This window comes from Corythoichthys intestinalis, chromosome 18 (genome assembly GCF_030265065.1).
Source record: "Corythoichthys intestinalis isolate RoL2023-P3 chromosome 18, ASM3026506v1, whole genome shotgun sequence".
Classification (NCBI taxonomy): Eukaryota; Metazoa; Chordata; class Actinopteri; order Syngnathiformes; family Syngnathidae; genus Corythoichthys; species Corythoichthys intestinalis.
In genome coordinates, this window is record NC_080412.1 from 16,905,739 (window position 1) to 16,923,574 (window position 17,836).

The window sequence follows — 17,836 nt, forward strand, 5'->3', positions numbered from 1 at the left end:
GTCCGAGGTTCCCTTTAAAAGCTACCAACGTTTTATCTCCATTTTTTAACATCATTCATTGAGTCATTGAGGCCTTGATCTTAGCATAATCAAACACTGATGTGGCAGACAAAAAATAAGAGAAGACTGTCGTCACTAGCGGTCACATGTAATATTTCTTGGAAAGATCTTTGTGTAATTTTAAATGGAAGTTAGTTTATTTAGCCACTATTTTTTAGGTTTATTTAAAATGTACATTTATTGTCTGAAATCTGTATGGTTAATTAGAAATTGTATTAGCTAACTTGAAAATCTTCAATAAATCATGTCTTCTGTCATTTAAGCATTGTTTGCAAATTTTTATCTTTTCTTGCATTTTCAGGCGGTGTCAATAGCTCCGACACAGAGAGTGCTCCCTCCCCATCTCAAACTGACACAACCAAGTCCGGTGACTCCAAAAGAGCAGACAACTTTGCAGATGCACCTCAGAATGCTGATCGGGATGTGGTTCCAACAAACTCAAAAACCTCCGTACCTTCATTCGGGGAACTGCGTGTCAAGGAAGAGAAAAGCCCAGAGGGTGGGACTTCTTCTCATGAAGAAAAGAGCAGAGTGGCCTCTTACTCAGGTGTGGTCAATCCAAAACCTGAACCTCAAGATGTGGACATGAAGTCTGGAGAGGTTCAGGTTAAAATGGAGCCTGAGATCAAGGAGAAAGGAGACAAAGGAGAACATAGCGAAAGGCCCAAGGAGCTCCACTCAGATAATGATTCCAGCGCCACCTGCAGTGCTGATGAAGATGTGGACGCAGAGCCCGAAAGACAGAGGTATGTTTTTTCAGTCGCTGTGCTTGTCCTCACTGTGAACGCCCGCAATTAATGTTTAATGTTGCTTTTGCAGAATACTTTCTATGGAGAAGCCGTCTTTGCTCAACCCTACAGGCACAGTACTGGTGTCTTCACCAAAACAAACATCAAACAATATCCAACAGATGCATCAGCGAGCAGCTGCCATCCCCCCAATGGTTAGTTATTCTTGATATCAAATTTTAGTATTCAAATCACAGCAATAACAATGGAAGTTTTGAATTTATTGGCTGCCATCATTCATACGCCCCTTCCAGTAGGGATGCAACGATACAGTTAAGTCACGGTTGGGTATGATTTTCGATACGAGGGACACGATATTCGATTCGAGTCAATACATTTAATGCTCTGAAACGAAAAATACAAGTGTTATTTATTTATTTACTTATTAGTTTTTTTTTATTTTGCTGACAAGCAAAAATAACAATGCCATCATATAAACATGCATTTTAGTGCATAATATTTGTGTCCTTACTTCTTACTGATCTGAATAACAATGCCATCATATAAACATGTATTTTAGTGCATAATATTTGTCTGCTTACTTCTTACTGATCTAAAGAAATTTTGTACAAAAGTGCTGAGAATAATCTTTACTGTTTGTAAAGTGAGGCGGGGCACACTGTTGATTATTACAGCTCTCTTAGCAGCATTATCTATAGTCACGGGTATGGATTGATTTGGATGCTTAGGTTCCGTTCAGTCATGGTGGTTTTTAATTCATCAATGTAGTATATGGACTATGCGTCCCATGATCACTCTGGGCTCACGCAGCCAATGGCATGGGACTTGGGGGATCTAACGTAGCACATCTAGGTTGCTATTTGATGATATCTCGTGTGTGCGCGCAAGTGTTGTTGGGGCATTAAAAAAGAAGTCACATCTGCTCATTATTGCACAACACCAGCATTTGACAATCGACTTCCATAAACAAGACGAGTGTGAAGTACAGCGCTCTTAATTTGCCACTCATCGGTCATCATGTAACCGAATCGTAGCAGCCAAGTCAGCAACAATATAGTGGTGGGCATTGCTGTACATATCCGTAAAGACAGTTTGTTAAATATGTACGAGTGGGGATAGCGTATCAGCGAACCCAAAATGCTGCCACACAACGGATCTGTATGACGTTGAAGCCAGCAAGCCGCCTCTTAAGCTTCTGTCTTTCCTCACGAGCAAAGATTCACGTGCGCCACAGCTCCTGCACTTTAGACAGTTTGGGGGGGGGCTGTTAGCGGAGGGGAACCTTCTCATAGCTGTTTTTTACAAGGCAAAGATGCACCGGACATTATAGTGAGAGAGACCACAAAAAAAGTTCGGAAAATACATTTTGCTTTTTCAATTGGATCAAATGTTTTGCGTATTGAATCAAAGAGGGCGTATCAAACGGTTGAATATAAAAGCAAGTATTGTTGCATCCTTACCTTCCAGTCAAAATGGATTGGACGTCTAGCGGTGTCAATGGCACTGAGAGATGAGCATTCACAGCAAGTCCTCCCAGTTTAAATGAATTGGACATTCATTCTTGTCAATGGAAACTTAGTGTAAATACTATCAAATTTAGAAAGAAAAAAAAATTGTCCTTATTGGGTTAAGTTTGAATATTTTTTTGGGGGGGGGATTACCAAAATAGTCACTTGCCCTATAAAGGAGGAAACAAGTTAAATATTCAACATAACTAACGTAAATCATAGACTTCACTATCAGTTGATGGGGCAAGGGGCTCAGGGCCGATCTGTAGGGGGCCTATTTTCAAAAGCTTCAAATTCAAATATTTCAAACCCAAAGCCGCTACTGACCTAAAAACAAAACAGGCCCCTCCTTTAGGCATATATGAGTCTCCTTGAGCAGCCACATGAAAAAATTCAAAGTCATTCCCTAGTAAAATCCCGATGATTTTTAGTATAACACAAAAATATTCTCAGATTTTATGTTAGATGCACAGAAATCACCAAATGCAGAGATAATCACCTATATTTTCAGGATGAATAGCAATATTTAACATATGTTTTTGCTCAAAATAGCAACATTTTTTTTTTAAATTTAGTGCAAGGTTTCAACAGCTAATACTCAATTTTCACATTAGAAACTTAATACTTGAGGAAAGCATGCAGAATCATCTTAATTTTACTCAACAAAAGCAAAATTAGCATTTTTCTTTATACAATTACAACTTATTTAGGTTGAATTCTGCTATTGTGTAGCGATCCAAAATCCAACATGGCGGCTGTCACAAAACAAAGAGCTTTTAAAGTTAAAAATGATTGTCAATAAATGCTTAAGTTGGGAATTTCTATAGATATAAACGTAAAGCAGTGTAGATTAATGGTTAAAAGCAAAAAATGGGAAGTTTTTCATTTTACATAAATATTTCAAGCAAAAGTTACGTTATTGTTTAATCCAACATGGCGGCCATCACGAAACAAAGAGCTTTTTATGTTGAAAATTCTTGCAAATAAATGCTTAAATCATGGAATATCCAAAGATATGAATGTAAAACAGTCTAGAATTATTGGTTTAAAAACAAAAAAAACGGGCAGTTATCATTCATTTAACGTAAATATTTTAAGCAAAAGTTAGACTAATTTATCGATTTTTTTCTTTTTCCCCATAACGTTTCAAAGTGCACGCATAGTGCTATTTAATATGATAATTACGGTACCTTGAATCCTCGACCAAATCACTCTTGAGACACTCTTGTCTGCTTGCATGCACTAAAACTTGCCGTTTCCACCTAAATCCGGCGTTAGAAAGCATTGTGTGATTGAGTTTATCACAGTGAAAGCCAACTCAAGGTTCTGCCTGCGTTGGACAGGAAGGCGTGGTGCAATGTCTGTGGGAGTTGTCTTGTCAACTGATGGTGGAGTCTATGTGTAAATAAAGTGCAAAACATATGTCCCAAATATATTTTTCTCCCTAGTATTATTATTATTAGTAGTAGTAGTATAATAAGTATTATTATTATCTATACCTATTTGTACTGTCAGCCCCCAAAGAAACAAATCCTTTCTTGCGGAATAAGCCACCTCTATTGCTAGGTTTCCTTTCTGGCAAAAACAACAACCCAACAAAAAATATTGAATTATTTTTTTAATCATGCGCAAAAAAAAAAAAAAAAAAAAAAAAAAAAAAAGATTTAATACATAAGTAGTTTCTCCTTCTTTCTGCATGTTTATATCAAACTGATATATTTGTCTTATTTCTTTCCAAAGGTACCTGGCCCTTATGGCCCAAGTCCCGTGCCCATTAGTGGTTTTGCCATGTTGCAGCACCAGATCAAAGCAGTGCATGCGTCAGCACACCAGGAGGAGAAGCAGAGGCAAGACCAGGGAGACCTAGAACGCAGACCCCCCTTCAACACCCGCAGCCCAAGTCTGGTTGACAGAGATGGTAGGACAACAAAATCGACTCTTACTGTCTTCATTTGGCCTCTCGTTCAGAGAGCGGTTTCAGTTGCATGTGCTGCTGCAGTCAGCAACCAACTATTTTTAGTGGATATGTACTTTTTGATGCCTCCTCTGTGTCGGTGCTTTTTTTTAGATAAGGAAAGCCTTTACGTTGATTTTACTTGTTATAATGCCGCTCAGTGTGAGCCCCCACAAAAAGGTGCTTTGTGCTGCAAATAGAGGTTACAGCTGTATTGCTGCAATGCTTGAGATTGCCTCGGATGAAGCAAGGAGGCTTGCGGGGATGTTTGCTGTTGTGTGACTTGAGCAAGTCAAAGTATATTGTTTGCTGCTTCTCTCCTCGAGAAACTTCTGAAGGGAAAGCAGTGAAGTCACTCTGTAGGCTGTGTTATAGCTTTAAGCAAAGCTTTTAGCACCCTCAAGTCAGAGTGCTGTGAAAGTGGCACAGCTGTCAGCAAACTGCTGAGCCGTGAGACCATAGCCTCTGTTGCAAGGGTTTCACTGCACGTGTTTCCAAGTAGCCATGAATGGTGTTTGCGCTTTCTTTATCTTGGTTGCACTCAATGCTTAATGGCAATGAGTTCTCCTTTCTAAAAGTGGTCGTCTTCCCTTTTGTCCGTATACCTGTGTACTGCAGGTAAGCCCCTCCCCTACATGCCCTATGACATGAAGTTGGCTCTGGACCAGGAGGCCCTCCCTGGCCGGCCAGGCTCTCCTTACAGACTCTCCCCCAGGGATCTAAGCAAGTCCTCACCCCAGCCTGACCCCAACCTCCCCAATGCTTTCCGCTACAGTGTGCCGCCAGGTAAAAGCACACATCTTCACCCCTTCTCCTCCCCCTTTTATCTGTTTTTTCAAATGCCTCCAAAACATTCTACTTTTCCCCTGCTGATAAGACTTACCCTCCCTTCACCAAGACTAAGAAGTTTCATTTATTAAACTGGCTTCAGTGCAGAATCGATTGAAAGATTTATGCTTCTTTTTCCACTTGCTGAAATGCTGTGGTGTATTTGGAGCCTTTAATCATTCGCAAAGCAGCAATTTAAGATTGCAATTTGTTTGATTTTAATTGCTCTAAATGATATATAATACCTCCATTTGTTTTCTAGGGTCATATTTAGTCATTTGTTGCCATTGATTGTGATCGTCCAATCCATTTGAATCGGAAAGTTTGAACATTTGTTCATTCGCTGCCACCTTGCCAGTTCAAATGGATTGGACGTCTGCTAGTGATGAACTCATTTAAATTCGAGCTCAAGGATGAAAAGAGACACATGATTGATGATTGGACGTCTATCATTGACAATGGTATTGAAGGAAAAAGAGAGAAAGGCTGTCTAGTCTGTCTCTGTTGAACTAAAAGAATGTTGCGCCCTTCGTCATCACAAGAGCAGCAGATAATTGATTCACCTACATTACTTTTGACTCTTCTAACAATTTGGGGGCGCACTGAGGCTGTGTTATGGATTGTGCCTGTGTTCATAAATCATTGGTTAGTTACTTGACTACCAGATTGTACCTTTTGTTTTTATGGGTTATTCTTTTGTGAGGCTAGTAATGTGAAAATAATATGAAGTAAATATGCAAATAGAGCAGGTCATGCATTAGATGCGATACATGGGATTTTTCACCAAGTTACAAATGGCTAGCAAATAACACTTCCTGTCTCTTTGACATTGCAGGGAGGTCAACTTTGTACAGCAGTATGTCATGTCATTTACTGTATTACCTATTCACATTTTCTGAAATAAGTGTGTACAAGTATAAAAGTGAGTTTTGATGGTTAAATTTGGTGATGGATAGGGTTGCCATCTGTCCCTTAAAATAAGGAACAATCGGAAATTAGGAATTAAATGTTGCATTCCGTATTGAACTAATACGGAATATAAATAAATACATTTCTAGGCATTTTTGGAGTTTCGGGGATGTCCCTTTTTTTCCTCTGCCTGAACAGCTTTGGGCGCGAAGGGGCCTCCCGTGTTTCTTATTTCTGAAAGGTGGCAACCCTATATATCCACCAATACTGGAGCTATTGTCTGTTTTGCAAACATATTGAGGACTGTTGGGAATGGAGTTTTTAAGGGAAACGAAACGCAAAATATAATTTTTCAAGAATCTGTTTTGACTAGTGATGACCCATAAAAAAAGATTATACAAAGAAGTTCAAAATGAACAGTAGCTGCCCTTCGCCCTCTACTGGCTAACTTGGACCTGCAGGCAACAATAAGTCTGCAATTAATCAGCCCTGAGACAAATAAATTGAAATTGAGCTCTGAGGATCGATTCGTATACATCCTGAGAAAATACCTACCAAATTTTATTCTGATCCGTGATCCGTCCACAAATAATGAAAAAAGATCAATTTTAGTTAATGTCTTCCCCAAGAAGAAGCAAAACAACAACAAAGTGAGCAGGACTCGAGGCTTCCTTCAGGGCAGTCTAATAATTGCCTAAAACCTTTTCACTCAGCAGTCTGTTATCATGGTTGTTCGCCACAGTGTATGTAAATACTCTATCCCAGGGGTCCCTGTGGCTCTAGAGCTGCATGCGGCTCTTTAACGCTGCCTAAGTGGCTCCCTCGAGCTTTTTAAAAAATATTTGAAAATGGAAAAAGATGGGGGAGGGAACTATATTTTTGTTTTTTATATGGTTTCTGTAGGAGGACAAACATGACACAAAGATTCTTCTAATTCATTAATATTGTATTGAAGTTAAACTTTCAAGTTGAAGGTAAAGGCAGCATCGTACAACAGAGTAGTCTTGTTGTGCGTCATTCTCAATAGGATGCACTGCAGGGAAAATAAACATATAATCATGAAGACTCATTATGTATTTCTAGCCAACTTGGTCATTTTGATAGTAGGCTTATTTAAAGCTATTGTAGATACTTAACTACATCATGTGTTGCTTACTTGCTTCATTATAAAGCTTTTTATTTTTGCAGGTCCAGACATATTTGTTTTTTTGGTCCGATACGGCTCTTTCAACATTTTGGGTTGCCGACCCCTGCTCTATCCACTCCCCCATAGTGTACTTTCGTGCACCAATAGCAATGCCATTCCTAGATGTAAACATCAGTTGCCATGTTAAGTTTTGATAGCAATTGGTTGAAAAATCACAACCTAAATTATTGTTTAAAAAAAAAAGTGTAGGTTAACCTCTCATTCTAAGATTGCAGATTGATGATATTATTTCAGCCAAAATTACTTGAATTGTTGTCCATATGTTATCTAATAGTCAGCCTGACTCAGTGTTTTTGTCCTCTTTCTTCCAATATTCTTTTCAGTCCTCCACCCGGCCCCCAACCAGCTGATCCAGAGTCTGCCAGATGGAACCCGCATGGCTTTCAGCAGACCCAGTCGACCTCCTAACATTCCCTCTCCTCCTCCTCTCATTCCAACCACCAAACCCACTGATAAGCCATCCTTCATTCATGGAGGCTCAATATCTCAGGTAAGAGTTTATCGCGCTAGAACCCATGCTACTAAGGGCTTTATCTATTGTTATCTGTCAGATTAAATTGGGCTTTATGTTTCTGTTATTTCAGGGAACCCCAGGCACATACCTACCCTCGCACGCTGTTTATGGGCCTGATGGGAGTAAGAACACTGTAGGCTCCATCTCTTTGGGCTTGCCTCGGCACCAAGATCACAACAAATCTAGTAGGCCACCCACATTACTACAATTTAACTCAAAATGATTATCCCTTTCGCAAATAACAAATATTTGCAAATGTTCACGGTAGTTTGCAATGAAGCGAGAAAAATTACAAATAGCAGAGAACAACTAATATTTTAGTCCCCTGTAATGTTTAAAACTGTTCATGACATAATTATTTGTTGCCTTTTTGTAAACAATGGCATAAAATATTTGTTTTAGCTCCACCAATACACGACAGTAGAGGAAATCTGGCAAAGATGGGGGAGAATCTGGCTTTTAGAGGATCAATCACTCAGGTAATAGGCATAAGATGTCAAAATTCAATAAAATGTGTTAGTTGTCATCTGGATCATTTTATTTTGAATCATTCTTTTCCAGGGCACACCAGCCCTTTCCCAATCAACTGTTGCTGCTGACCTGCTGAAGGGCACCATCACAAAACTGGCCACAGAAGACTTGAGTAACTCTGACAAGGCACGAGACCAGCTGACTAAAGGTCACGTTATCTATGAGGGCAAGAGTGGTCACATCCTCTCTTATGATGGTATGCGTGCTGACCCTGTTTTTTTCCCCATTGTGGTTCTATCTTACCAAACACTCCAATATAATTCTCATTGTATCTGTCCAAAAGCCATCAAGAACCCAAGGGAAAACACCCGTAGTCCTAGAACTGGCCACGAGTTGAAACGCACTTATGACATTATGGAAGGACCCATCAGTAGGGGTCACCCTGGTAGGGAAGGAGCACCATTTGAAGGTACTGAAGTGCTTTTATACAGGTGCACAGACGTACACACGTATGTGTCAAAGTGCCTTGTATGTTTTACTATGGCTGTTTATGCTAAGGTTTGATTAGCCGAGCCTTGCCCAGAGAAGGCCTCCACGGAGATTCAAAAGACAGACAAATAATCACCGGCTCAATAATGCAAGGTAACAAACAAAAATCCCTCAATTTTTTTCAGAACAAATTAAATGTTTATTTCCCACTTTGTAGGAACACCGAGAACTGCAGCAGAGACATACGAAGATGTTTTAAAATACGGGAAACAGATTAAACGAGAGAGCCCACCGATTCGCTCCTTTGATGGTGGAATTGGCAAAGGAAAGCCCTACGAGGGAGTTAACACCATTAAAGAGACTGGGCGTTCAATTCATGAGATCCCTCGACAGGACCAGTCGGGTCAGGACCTCAGAAAGACTCCAGACCTATCAGACAGGAGGGTCATCGAAGGCGGCATGTCCCAGGTAAGACGTTTTGAAATTGTATATTTGATTTAGGGCTCTTAATTCATTGAATTAATTCATATTTGGTTTTGGCCAAGAATTTTCATTTCTGTGCACCCTTAATTTAATTATCACCCAGGCCTCATAAGTTTATAAGAATTTTCAAGTAAACAACTTTTGTTAATGTGCTTTTACTAGATCCACTCTCTGAACCAACCCGCAATCAAGCATAATGTGAAGTCCCTCATCACCAGTCCTAGTAAACTACCCCACAGCCTACCCCAGCTTGAGGCAATGGAACGAAGCAAGTACGAAGAGAGCAAGGCGGTGCGCCACACCTCGGTTGTGAACTCCACCACTTCTGTGCTGCGCTCGACACACCAGGAAGCTGCAAAATCTCAGCTAAGCCCAGGCATGTATGAGGATGCCAATGCACGTAGGACCCCTGTGAACTACAGCTCCAATTCTGTGACCAGAGGTTCACCCATGCTGGGGCGTTCATCTGATGGTATTTGTCATATAGTTCGGTCAACTTTTTCAAAATAATTTGAATTTTAGTAATGCTTTTAATATGATACTCCTCCAAGGAGCGAAATCTGGTGCACACGAAAGGAAGAATTCCATGACACCCACGCAGAGAGAAAGTGTCCCGGCCAAGTCCCCCGTGTCGGGTGGCGACCCCAGGGCTTCTCACAGCCCCTTCGACCCTCACCATAGGCCGGTTGTTCCTGGGGAAGTGTACCGAGGCCACCTTCCTCCACATCTTGACCCCAGTCTTGCCTTTCACCGAGTGATTGATCCTGGTACGTTGACACTATTCATTCAAATGATTCTAAAATCTAGAGCAATTGTTCTTACATTACTAAAGGTACTGAACCCCACGAGTTCCACATGTGCATTCACCAAACCCTTCGGAATAAGATGCTAAAGAATTTTTTTTTTCAATTTCAAAACCGATATATCTAAGCTAGCAAGATGATATCTAAGCAAATTCAAATGATTCTAAAATCTAGAGCAATTGTTCTTACATTACTAAAGGTACTGAACCCCACGAGTTCCACAGGTGCATTCACCAAACCCTTCGGAATAAGATGCTAAAGAATTTTTTTTTCAATTTCAAAACCGATATATCTAAGCTAGCAAGATGATATCTAAGCAAATTCCTGTTCATAGGTCTTCACATTTTAACAGCATGCTTTTAAACAGGTCCCAATTTGAATCCGCGCTGCCCATAGGTCTGTTATACTTCCTCATATCGAGGGAGAGTCAATCTTCCACTTACCAAACCAGTTTCTCCTCCCATCAGATAGAGGACTGGCTTTTGAAAGAAATAAAAGAAAGCCTATAATTTTGGGGCAAACCAGTCCAAAACGTCATTTTTCCTAGATTTTAGTCAGCATATCAATATGGGCCCCTGCGTGTCTTAACCTTCGTAGAACCCCTTAGACATACGCATCGAACCCAGGTTAAAAATCATTGATTTAGAGGCTCTTCCTTGATTTTTCTCTTACCCTTTACAGAACACTTATTGGCTGCCATTGACAACTCTAGACATCCGATGCATTTTGAACAGGAGGGGCAAATATTCGTTCATTCAACTCTCCTGGTCAGAATGGATTGGATGGCTAGTGCTGTTTAGGGCACTGAAAGGTGAGCATTCACAGCCAGCCCTGTCAGTTAAAATGAACTGAACATCTATGCTGAAAGATTAAGAACAAATGAAACATGCAATACACTGATGCATGAATGATCGTTGTAATCAACATTTATCTAAAAATTAAGATTATTAAAAAATATAAATTTGTACAGGCATCTACAGTGCTGGCCAAAAGTATTGGCACCCCTGCAATTCTGTCAGATAATGCTCAATTTCTCCCAGAAAATGATTGCAATTACAAATGCTTTGGTAGTAATGTCTTCATTTATTTTGTTAGTAATGAAAAAACACAAAAGAGAATAGGGGGGGAAAAAAAATCATTATCATTTTACACAAGACTCCGAAAATGGGTTGGACAGAAGTATTGGCCCAATCAGTCTAATAATTAGTACGACAAACTTTAGACAAAATAAGTGCGAACGACCGCTTCCGGTATCCATCAGTGAGATTCTTACAATGCTCTGCTGGAATTTTAGACCATTCTTCTATGGCCAACTGCTCCGGGTCTCTGAGATTTGAAGGGTGCCTTCTCCAAACTGCCATTTTCAGATCTCTCCACGGGTGTTCTATGGGATTCAGGTCTGGACTCATTGCTGGGCACTTTAGAAGTCTCCAGTTCTTTCTCTCAAACCATTTATAGTGCTTTTTGAAGTATGTTTTGGGTCCTTGTCCTGCTGGAAGACTCATGACCTCTGAGAGAGACCCAGCTTTCTCACACTGGGCCCTACATTATGCTGCAAAATATTTTGGTAGTCTTCAGACTTATTATGCCATGTGGATGGTCAAGCAGTCCAGTGCCAGAGGCAGCAAAGCAACCGCAAAACATCAGGGAACCTCCGCCATGTTTGACTCTGAGGACAGTGTTCTTTTCTTTGAAGCCCTTGTTTTTTCCCCGCTGTAAACTCTTATGTTTAAGGCTTTTCCCAAAAAGCTCTACTTTTGTCTTCCAAAACGTTTTTAGTTTTCTCAGGTTAAGTTTTGCCAGCCTGATTTTTTTTTCATGTCTCTAGGTCAGAAGTGGGGTCTTCCTGGGTATCATACATAGAGTCCCTTTTCATTCAGATGCCGACAGATAGTACAGGTTGAGACCTTTATACTCTCGGACTGCAGGACAGCTTGACCTTGCTTGGATGTTAGTCGAGGTTCTTTATCCACCATCAGTACAATATTTTGTTGAAATCTCTCGTCAAGTTTTCTTTTCCGTCCACATCCAGGGAGGTCAGCCACAGTGCCATGGGCTTTACACTTATTGGTGACACTGCGCACAGTAGACGTAGGTACATTCAGGTCTTTGGATATGGACTTATAGCCTTGAGATTGCAGACAGTTCTTTCTCCATGCTCAATGTGGTACACACAAGGACACAGGGCAGAGGTTGAATCAACTTGAATCCATTTTAACTGGCTGCAAGTGTGATTTAGTTATTACCGCCACCTGCTATGTGCCACAGGTAGGTAAGTAACATGTGCTGTTAATCACACAAATTAGAGAAGCATCACAGGATTTTTCAAAGGGTGCCAATACTTTTGTCCGGCCCATTTTTGGAGTTTTGTGTAAAATGATAATAATTTAATTTCTTTACCCATTCTCTTTTGTGTTTTATCATTGCAAGTAAAATAAATGAAGATATTACGGCACTACCAATGCATTTGTAATTGCAATCATTTCCTGGGAAAAATTTAGCATTATCTGACAGAATTGCAGTGGTGCCAATACTTTTGGCCAACACTGTATATATGTGGACATCACATTATGTATACTAAATAAATATTGTGGCCTATATGACCGAAAATGTAATCTCCACGTATGTGGACACCAGGTTGTTTCTCTTTAAATTCCTAAAAAATGTCACTTGCATTGCCTGGGTTAAGTAATCCCGCCAAATGAACAAGCATTGTTTCCAATTTGAAAATGAATTAAATACATTTCTTGTGGATTTTGATGTGCTTTCCTATGTGTTGCAGCCTTCATGTTCCCCAGACAGCCATCGCCTACTGGTTACCACAACACCTACCAGCTATACACCATGGAGAACACCAGACAGACCATCCTGAACGATTACATCACTTCTCAGCAGATGCAAGTCATCCCCCGACCTGACATGCCTCGCGGTGTGTCACCACGGGAACAGCCTGTTGCTATGCCGTACTCAGCTGGAGCTAGAGGTAAGGCTCTCCACCAGCTGCCCTCTCTTACCTGTCGTAGAAACCCTGGGTGGGAGAGCTCTAGTTTGCACACTGTGTGGTTGTGAAGTAGTAGTGGCTACCTTTTGCAGATGTGCAGAAGCAAATGACCCAGACATATTTTGCTTATTTTCTATTGTGGCTGCAATTTATCTGACTCTGCCTAACAATTGAGACATGTCATTCCAATATTAACTTGCCAAGTGGTTGCCCTATTCGGGTTTACCACCTTTAAACTTGGTTTCGGCCCTGCTTACCTAACAATTACCAAACTTTATTTGGGAGCACTGACAGACAATGGTGATGGTGTATACAGTGCTTATACATTGAAAAGAGATGATTTGGTTTTTATGTTCACCATTGGCCCTTTGCTTCTGTCTGTAAAAGGGATAATTGATCTAGCGCAGATGCCTCCAACTATCCTGTTGCCTCACCCTGGGGGGACAGGTACTCCCACTTTGGAACGTATCGCCTACCTCCCTGGAGCTCAGCCCCCTTTCACTACTAGGGCTTTCAACCCAACTTCCATATCGCCAGGTAAGGATTCCCTCCCCAATACCTAGACGCTGTGTTCCCTTAAAGGGTACCACAGATAGAAAGACATGTAGTTCTTAAAAGATAAATATGAGTATGAGTTATAATAATTTGATCTTAAAAGCCCTCTTAATGTTTTCGTCTGAATAAAATTTGCAAAATTATTTTAACTGGTAGATCGCCATTGTTGTTGACGTCGCAGGGTGGTGAAGTCACATGGGTACACTGCCAAACTTCCACAGTGTCACCCTTTAACTACATAAACATATCATCGGTTCTTCCCTACCGATTTGAATCAGAGTGGAACATTAATGAGAAGGACAGCAAAAGCCAAATGAACCTAAAGGATGAGATTAGACAAGTAGCGTTCATGTGTCAAGTTCGCTAGTGACAGCGCTCTCCTGCTCTAGTGACGAGAGCAGGAGAGTGTTTGAGGTAAAAAACTGTTTGCAGATCTTTAAGGTGAACTATTGTGTGATCCAACTTATTCCAATAATATTATGGAGATAGTTAGCATCCAGAGCTGTCGTGTGCTTTATAGTGAAACACAGCAGTTGGTATATTTTTTCATGATAGCCCCTGCATCACAGCACATGAAAACGTTTATGCAGTTTGCCTCTACTGAGACTTCTAATGGCTTTTAATGAGATCTTACCTTATTTTTGTCACGTAAAAGCGCTGTCCAGTTCAATTGCTGGCTATTCGTATCATTTTCTGCCCAACAGATTATAATGACGCCTTATTTTGCACATTGAGATCTAAGAAGCAGAGAAAGGCGAGTGGACACAGGCGTTTAGATTCGTAGCTCGGACCGCGCCGTTTATTGGCATAAGCTACAACATAATTATGATATAGTGAAAATATAACAAAAATAATAGTCATAGCGCTCAAAAAATAATGTTCACAAAAAGAAAAGTGCTTTAATCTGTATTATTGAGCCCTTAGAGATAGGGTGAGAAGCTCGGTCATCCGGGAGGGACTCGGCGTCGAGCCGCTACTCCTCCGCGTAGAGAGGAGCCAGCTGAGGTGGCTCGGGCATCTGGTTCGGATGCCTCCCGGACGCCTCCCTGGAGAGGTGTTCCGGGCATGTCCCACCGGCGGGAGGCCCCGGGGACGACCCAGGACACGCTGGAGAGACTATGTCTCTCGGCTGGCCTGGGAACGCCTTGGGATCCTGCCGGAGGAGCTGGTTGAAGTGGCTGGGGAGAGGGAAGTCTGGGCTTCCCTGTTAAAGCTGCTGCCCCCGTGACCCGACCCTGGAACAAGCGGAAGATAATGGATGGATGGATGGATATTGAGCCCTATTTTCGCACAGTTAAACAACAATGCAAAGAGAACTTGCATTTACAAATTCACATTCAAAATAGATATGCAAAATACACATAAACCTTACTCAGACTTTGGTCAAACTCTATTTAAACATTTTAGCAACTTGTTTAGTTCAACAAATACAATGAATGGAAATATTTATTCACAATATACAAACTATGATGCTTGGAGCCATTATCAGGAGTGTTGTATGTTTTGAAAACAACTTATAAATGAACATAAGGCACAATGGAGCCGCACTAAAATCAGCATCAGTAGAGGGACAAAACGCACTCATTGGCTTGATCTCTAATTAATTTAAAACTCGCTATCGACACCTTGTGGTGTATTTAAATCACTACATTACATAGTTAAAGAGTGACACTGTGGAAGGACGGCAACGTACCCTTGTGACGTCACCGCCCTGCGAAGTCAACTGCAATGGCGAGCTACTAGTTAATTTTTTGGTTTAAAGTTTTACAAATTGTATTAAAACGAAAACATTAAGAGGGGTTTTAATATCAAATTATTTTAACTCGTACTGACACTTTTATCTTTTGAGAACTACTTGTCTTTCAATCCGTGGTACCCTTTAACTGCCTCGCCAAAATTTTGTGTAACTTCACTCCTCTCATGGCGTGCAGACCTGCCACAGTGTGTCCGAGGTCAGTTCTTTCCTGTCCACACCAAGTGAGAGCATAAATCTTAAGTAATCCAGCAAAGTGGACAGTAGTGTTCCCATTTGTAAATTACTTGCAAAACTAACCATATTTTTCGGACTATAGGGAGCACCATCAATTAATGAGTTTATTGTAGTATATAAGGCACACCTGATTATATGTTGTATTAGTGCATCAACAGACTGCATTTGTCATTTGTCCATTATCTTTTAACATTGTAATTATTGTTCTACTTACTAGTTTTATTTATGGGTTTGATGATTGTGTGTCTTGAGCACTTCATTGGAGCGGTATAATGATTATTGTACTACTTATTATTTGTTTTATTTATGGGTTGGATGATTGTGTGTCTTGAGTAGGCCTGTCGCGATAACAAATTTTAGTGTGCGATAATTATTCTCCTAAATTATTGCGATATGCGATATTATTGCGCCCTCCCCCAATTTTTTTTTTAACCAATTTAAAATAACACAGTGAGAATACAGTATAATAGATCAAGTACACCCATTTTAACGCGATAAATATTTACTCTTAAATTCAAAAAGACTTTTTAAGAAATCACAACTAAAAACAATAGACCATGCCTCTTAAGTAAAAAACAACAATATTGATACCGCACAGAAACACAGAATAAATAAAATGTGTTTTTAAAAAAAAAAAAATTCTCTTAATAACTTAAGCATTTAGGCAAATGAAAACTTTTCCCGTCATAGCTTCTGCAATGGTTTTCCATAAGGATGCAACGATACAGTTAAGTCATGGTTCGGTACGATTTTTGATACGGGGGACACGATTTTCGATCCGATTTAATACATTTAATGCTCTGTTAAAAAAAAAAAAATTATATTTTTTGTTTCATTTTTTTGTTCTTTTTTTGTTTTGTTTTTTGCTAACGAGCAAAAATTAAATTGCCATCATATAAACATGCATTTTAGTGCATAATATTTATGTGCTTCTTACTGATCTGAAAAAATTTTGTATAAAAGTGCTGAGAACAATCTTTTCTGTTTGCAAAGTGAGGCAGGGCACACTGTTGATTGCTACAGCTCTCTTAGCAGCTAGGTTTACTACATGAACAAGACATCCTATTTGTGGGTGGAATCAATCTGTGTCACGTACTGAATTAACAATATTTGCAACATTATCTATAGTCCCTGATGTGGATTGATTTGGCCTTCTTAACCTCCATTCAGTCATGACAGTTTAAAATTCATCGATGTAGTATTTGGACTACGTGTCCCATAATCACTCTGGGCTCACGTAGCCAATGGCATGGACGTAGCTTTCTAGTTTGCCATTTCATGATATCTCTAGTTTGTGCACGCATTAAAAAAGTTAGCAAGCGCCGCTGAAGTCACGTCTGCTCATTACTACACACCAGCATATGACAATCGACTTTCATAAACAGGACGAGTTTGAAGCACAGCGCTCTTATTTTCATTCAGCTGTTTGTTGTCAAAGCGAGGTTGTTCGTTGCAGCCAAGTTGGTAACAATGTTTTGGCGGACTTTGTTATAAATGTCACTCCTGACGGGAGCGCCCACACGTCAACAACACCGGCGCGCCATAGATGGTCCACAGTCACTCCGGAGCACTGACGCGGCCAGTATACGTTGAACAATAGGATATAGTGAGAACGATTGGCTCCGGCGCTAGTTTTTGCCGGACCTGGAACAAAGATGCATTTTGCGCAGTTGGTAACGAGAAATCCTAACTTTTAACAGCACGTCTGCCGCACGCGCGCACGCACGTGCACGCGAGGCGATAAATCGCAGCGGAAAAATTACCGCCTTCATTTTTATTTATCGCGCGATAAATGGAATTATTGCATATTGCGACAGGCTTAGTCTTGAGCACTTTATTGGAGCGGTATGACATAATGCTCCAACAAAAATGGTTTGCGGTCAGTAAGCACAATCAGAAATATATTAATTGCACTGTTAATTTTAGGAAAAAATAAGAGATTTTAAGTGCGCTTCAGTCTGAAAAATACGGTACATTCAGTGACTTTGTTCAGTCGTTCGTATTCGGTCAAATCAGTGAAGAAGCTTCCTGCAGAGTTTGTAATATACAGGGTGATTCAAAAAGAATGTGCCTAAATCATCACGCGATTTGTCAAAATTGAAAAAACATTCAAACTCTGGCATTCGCAAATTTGTTGAAGATAACTTCAAGTATTTTTCATGTATTTCAAGTGCCGGTGATCGGCACCTTTGAGCACTTGATTGGAAAACTAGAAGATGCGTAATTTTCGGACCATAAGCCGCTACTTTTTCCCCTTATTTTGAATCCTGCTGTTTATAAACCAGTGAGGCTGTTGGGTATATTGAACATGTGTC

General features: G+C 40.3%; 1 protein-coding gene across 6 annotated transcripts in view; it reads left to right on the top strand.

Moving 5' to 3' along the window:
* The window catches only part of ncor1 (nuclear receptor corepressor 1), a 102,603-nt gene that overhangs the window by 65,520 nt on the left and 19,247 nt on the right, over nt 1–17,836 (top strand). For 3 of the 6 annotated variants that reach the window (XM_057820410.1, XM_057820409.1, XM_057820411.1), the window contains exons 20-34: nt 362–806; nt 880–1,003; nt 4,058–4,235; nt 4,890–5,057; nt 7,539–7,705; nt 7,800–7,914; nt 8,132–8,208; nt 8,291–8,456; nt 8,544–8,669; nt 8,759–8,842; nt 8,907–9,157; nt 9,335–9,644; nt 9,724–9,939; nt 12,758–12,958; nt 13,364–13,513. In XM_057820410.1, coding sequence (XP_057676393.1) covers nt 362–806; nt 880–1,003; nt 4,058–4,235; nt 4,890–5,057; nt 7,539–7,705; nt 7,800–7,914; nt 8,132–8,208; nt 8,291–8,456; nt 8,544–8,669; nt 8,759–8,842; nt 8,907–9,157; nt 9,335–9,644; nt 9,724–9,939; nt 12,758–12,958; nt 13,364–13,513 — 2,778 coding nt within the window. The remainder of the gene's footprint in view (nt 1–361; nt 807–879; nt 1,004–4,057; nt 4,236–4,889; nt 5,058–7,538; nt 7,706–7,799; nt 7,915–8,131; nt 8,209–8,290; nt 8,457–8,543; nt 8,670–8,758; nt 8,843–8,906; nt 9,158–9,334; nt 9,645–9,723; nt 9,940–12,757; nt 12,959–13,363; nt 13,514–17,836) is intronic. The other 3 variants (XM_057820412.1, XM_057820414.1, XM_057820415.1) reach the window with 3 other exon arrangements.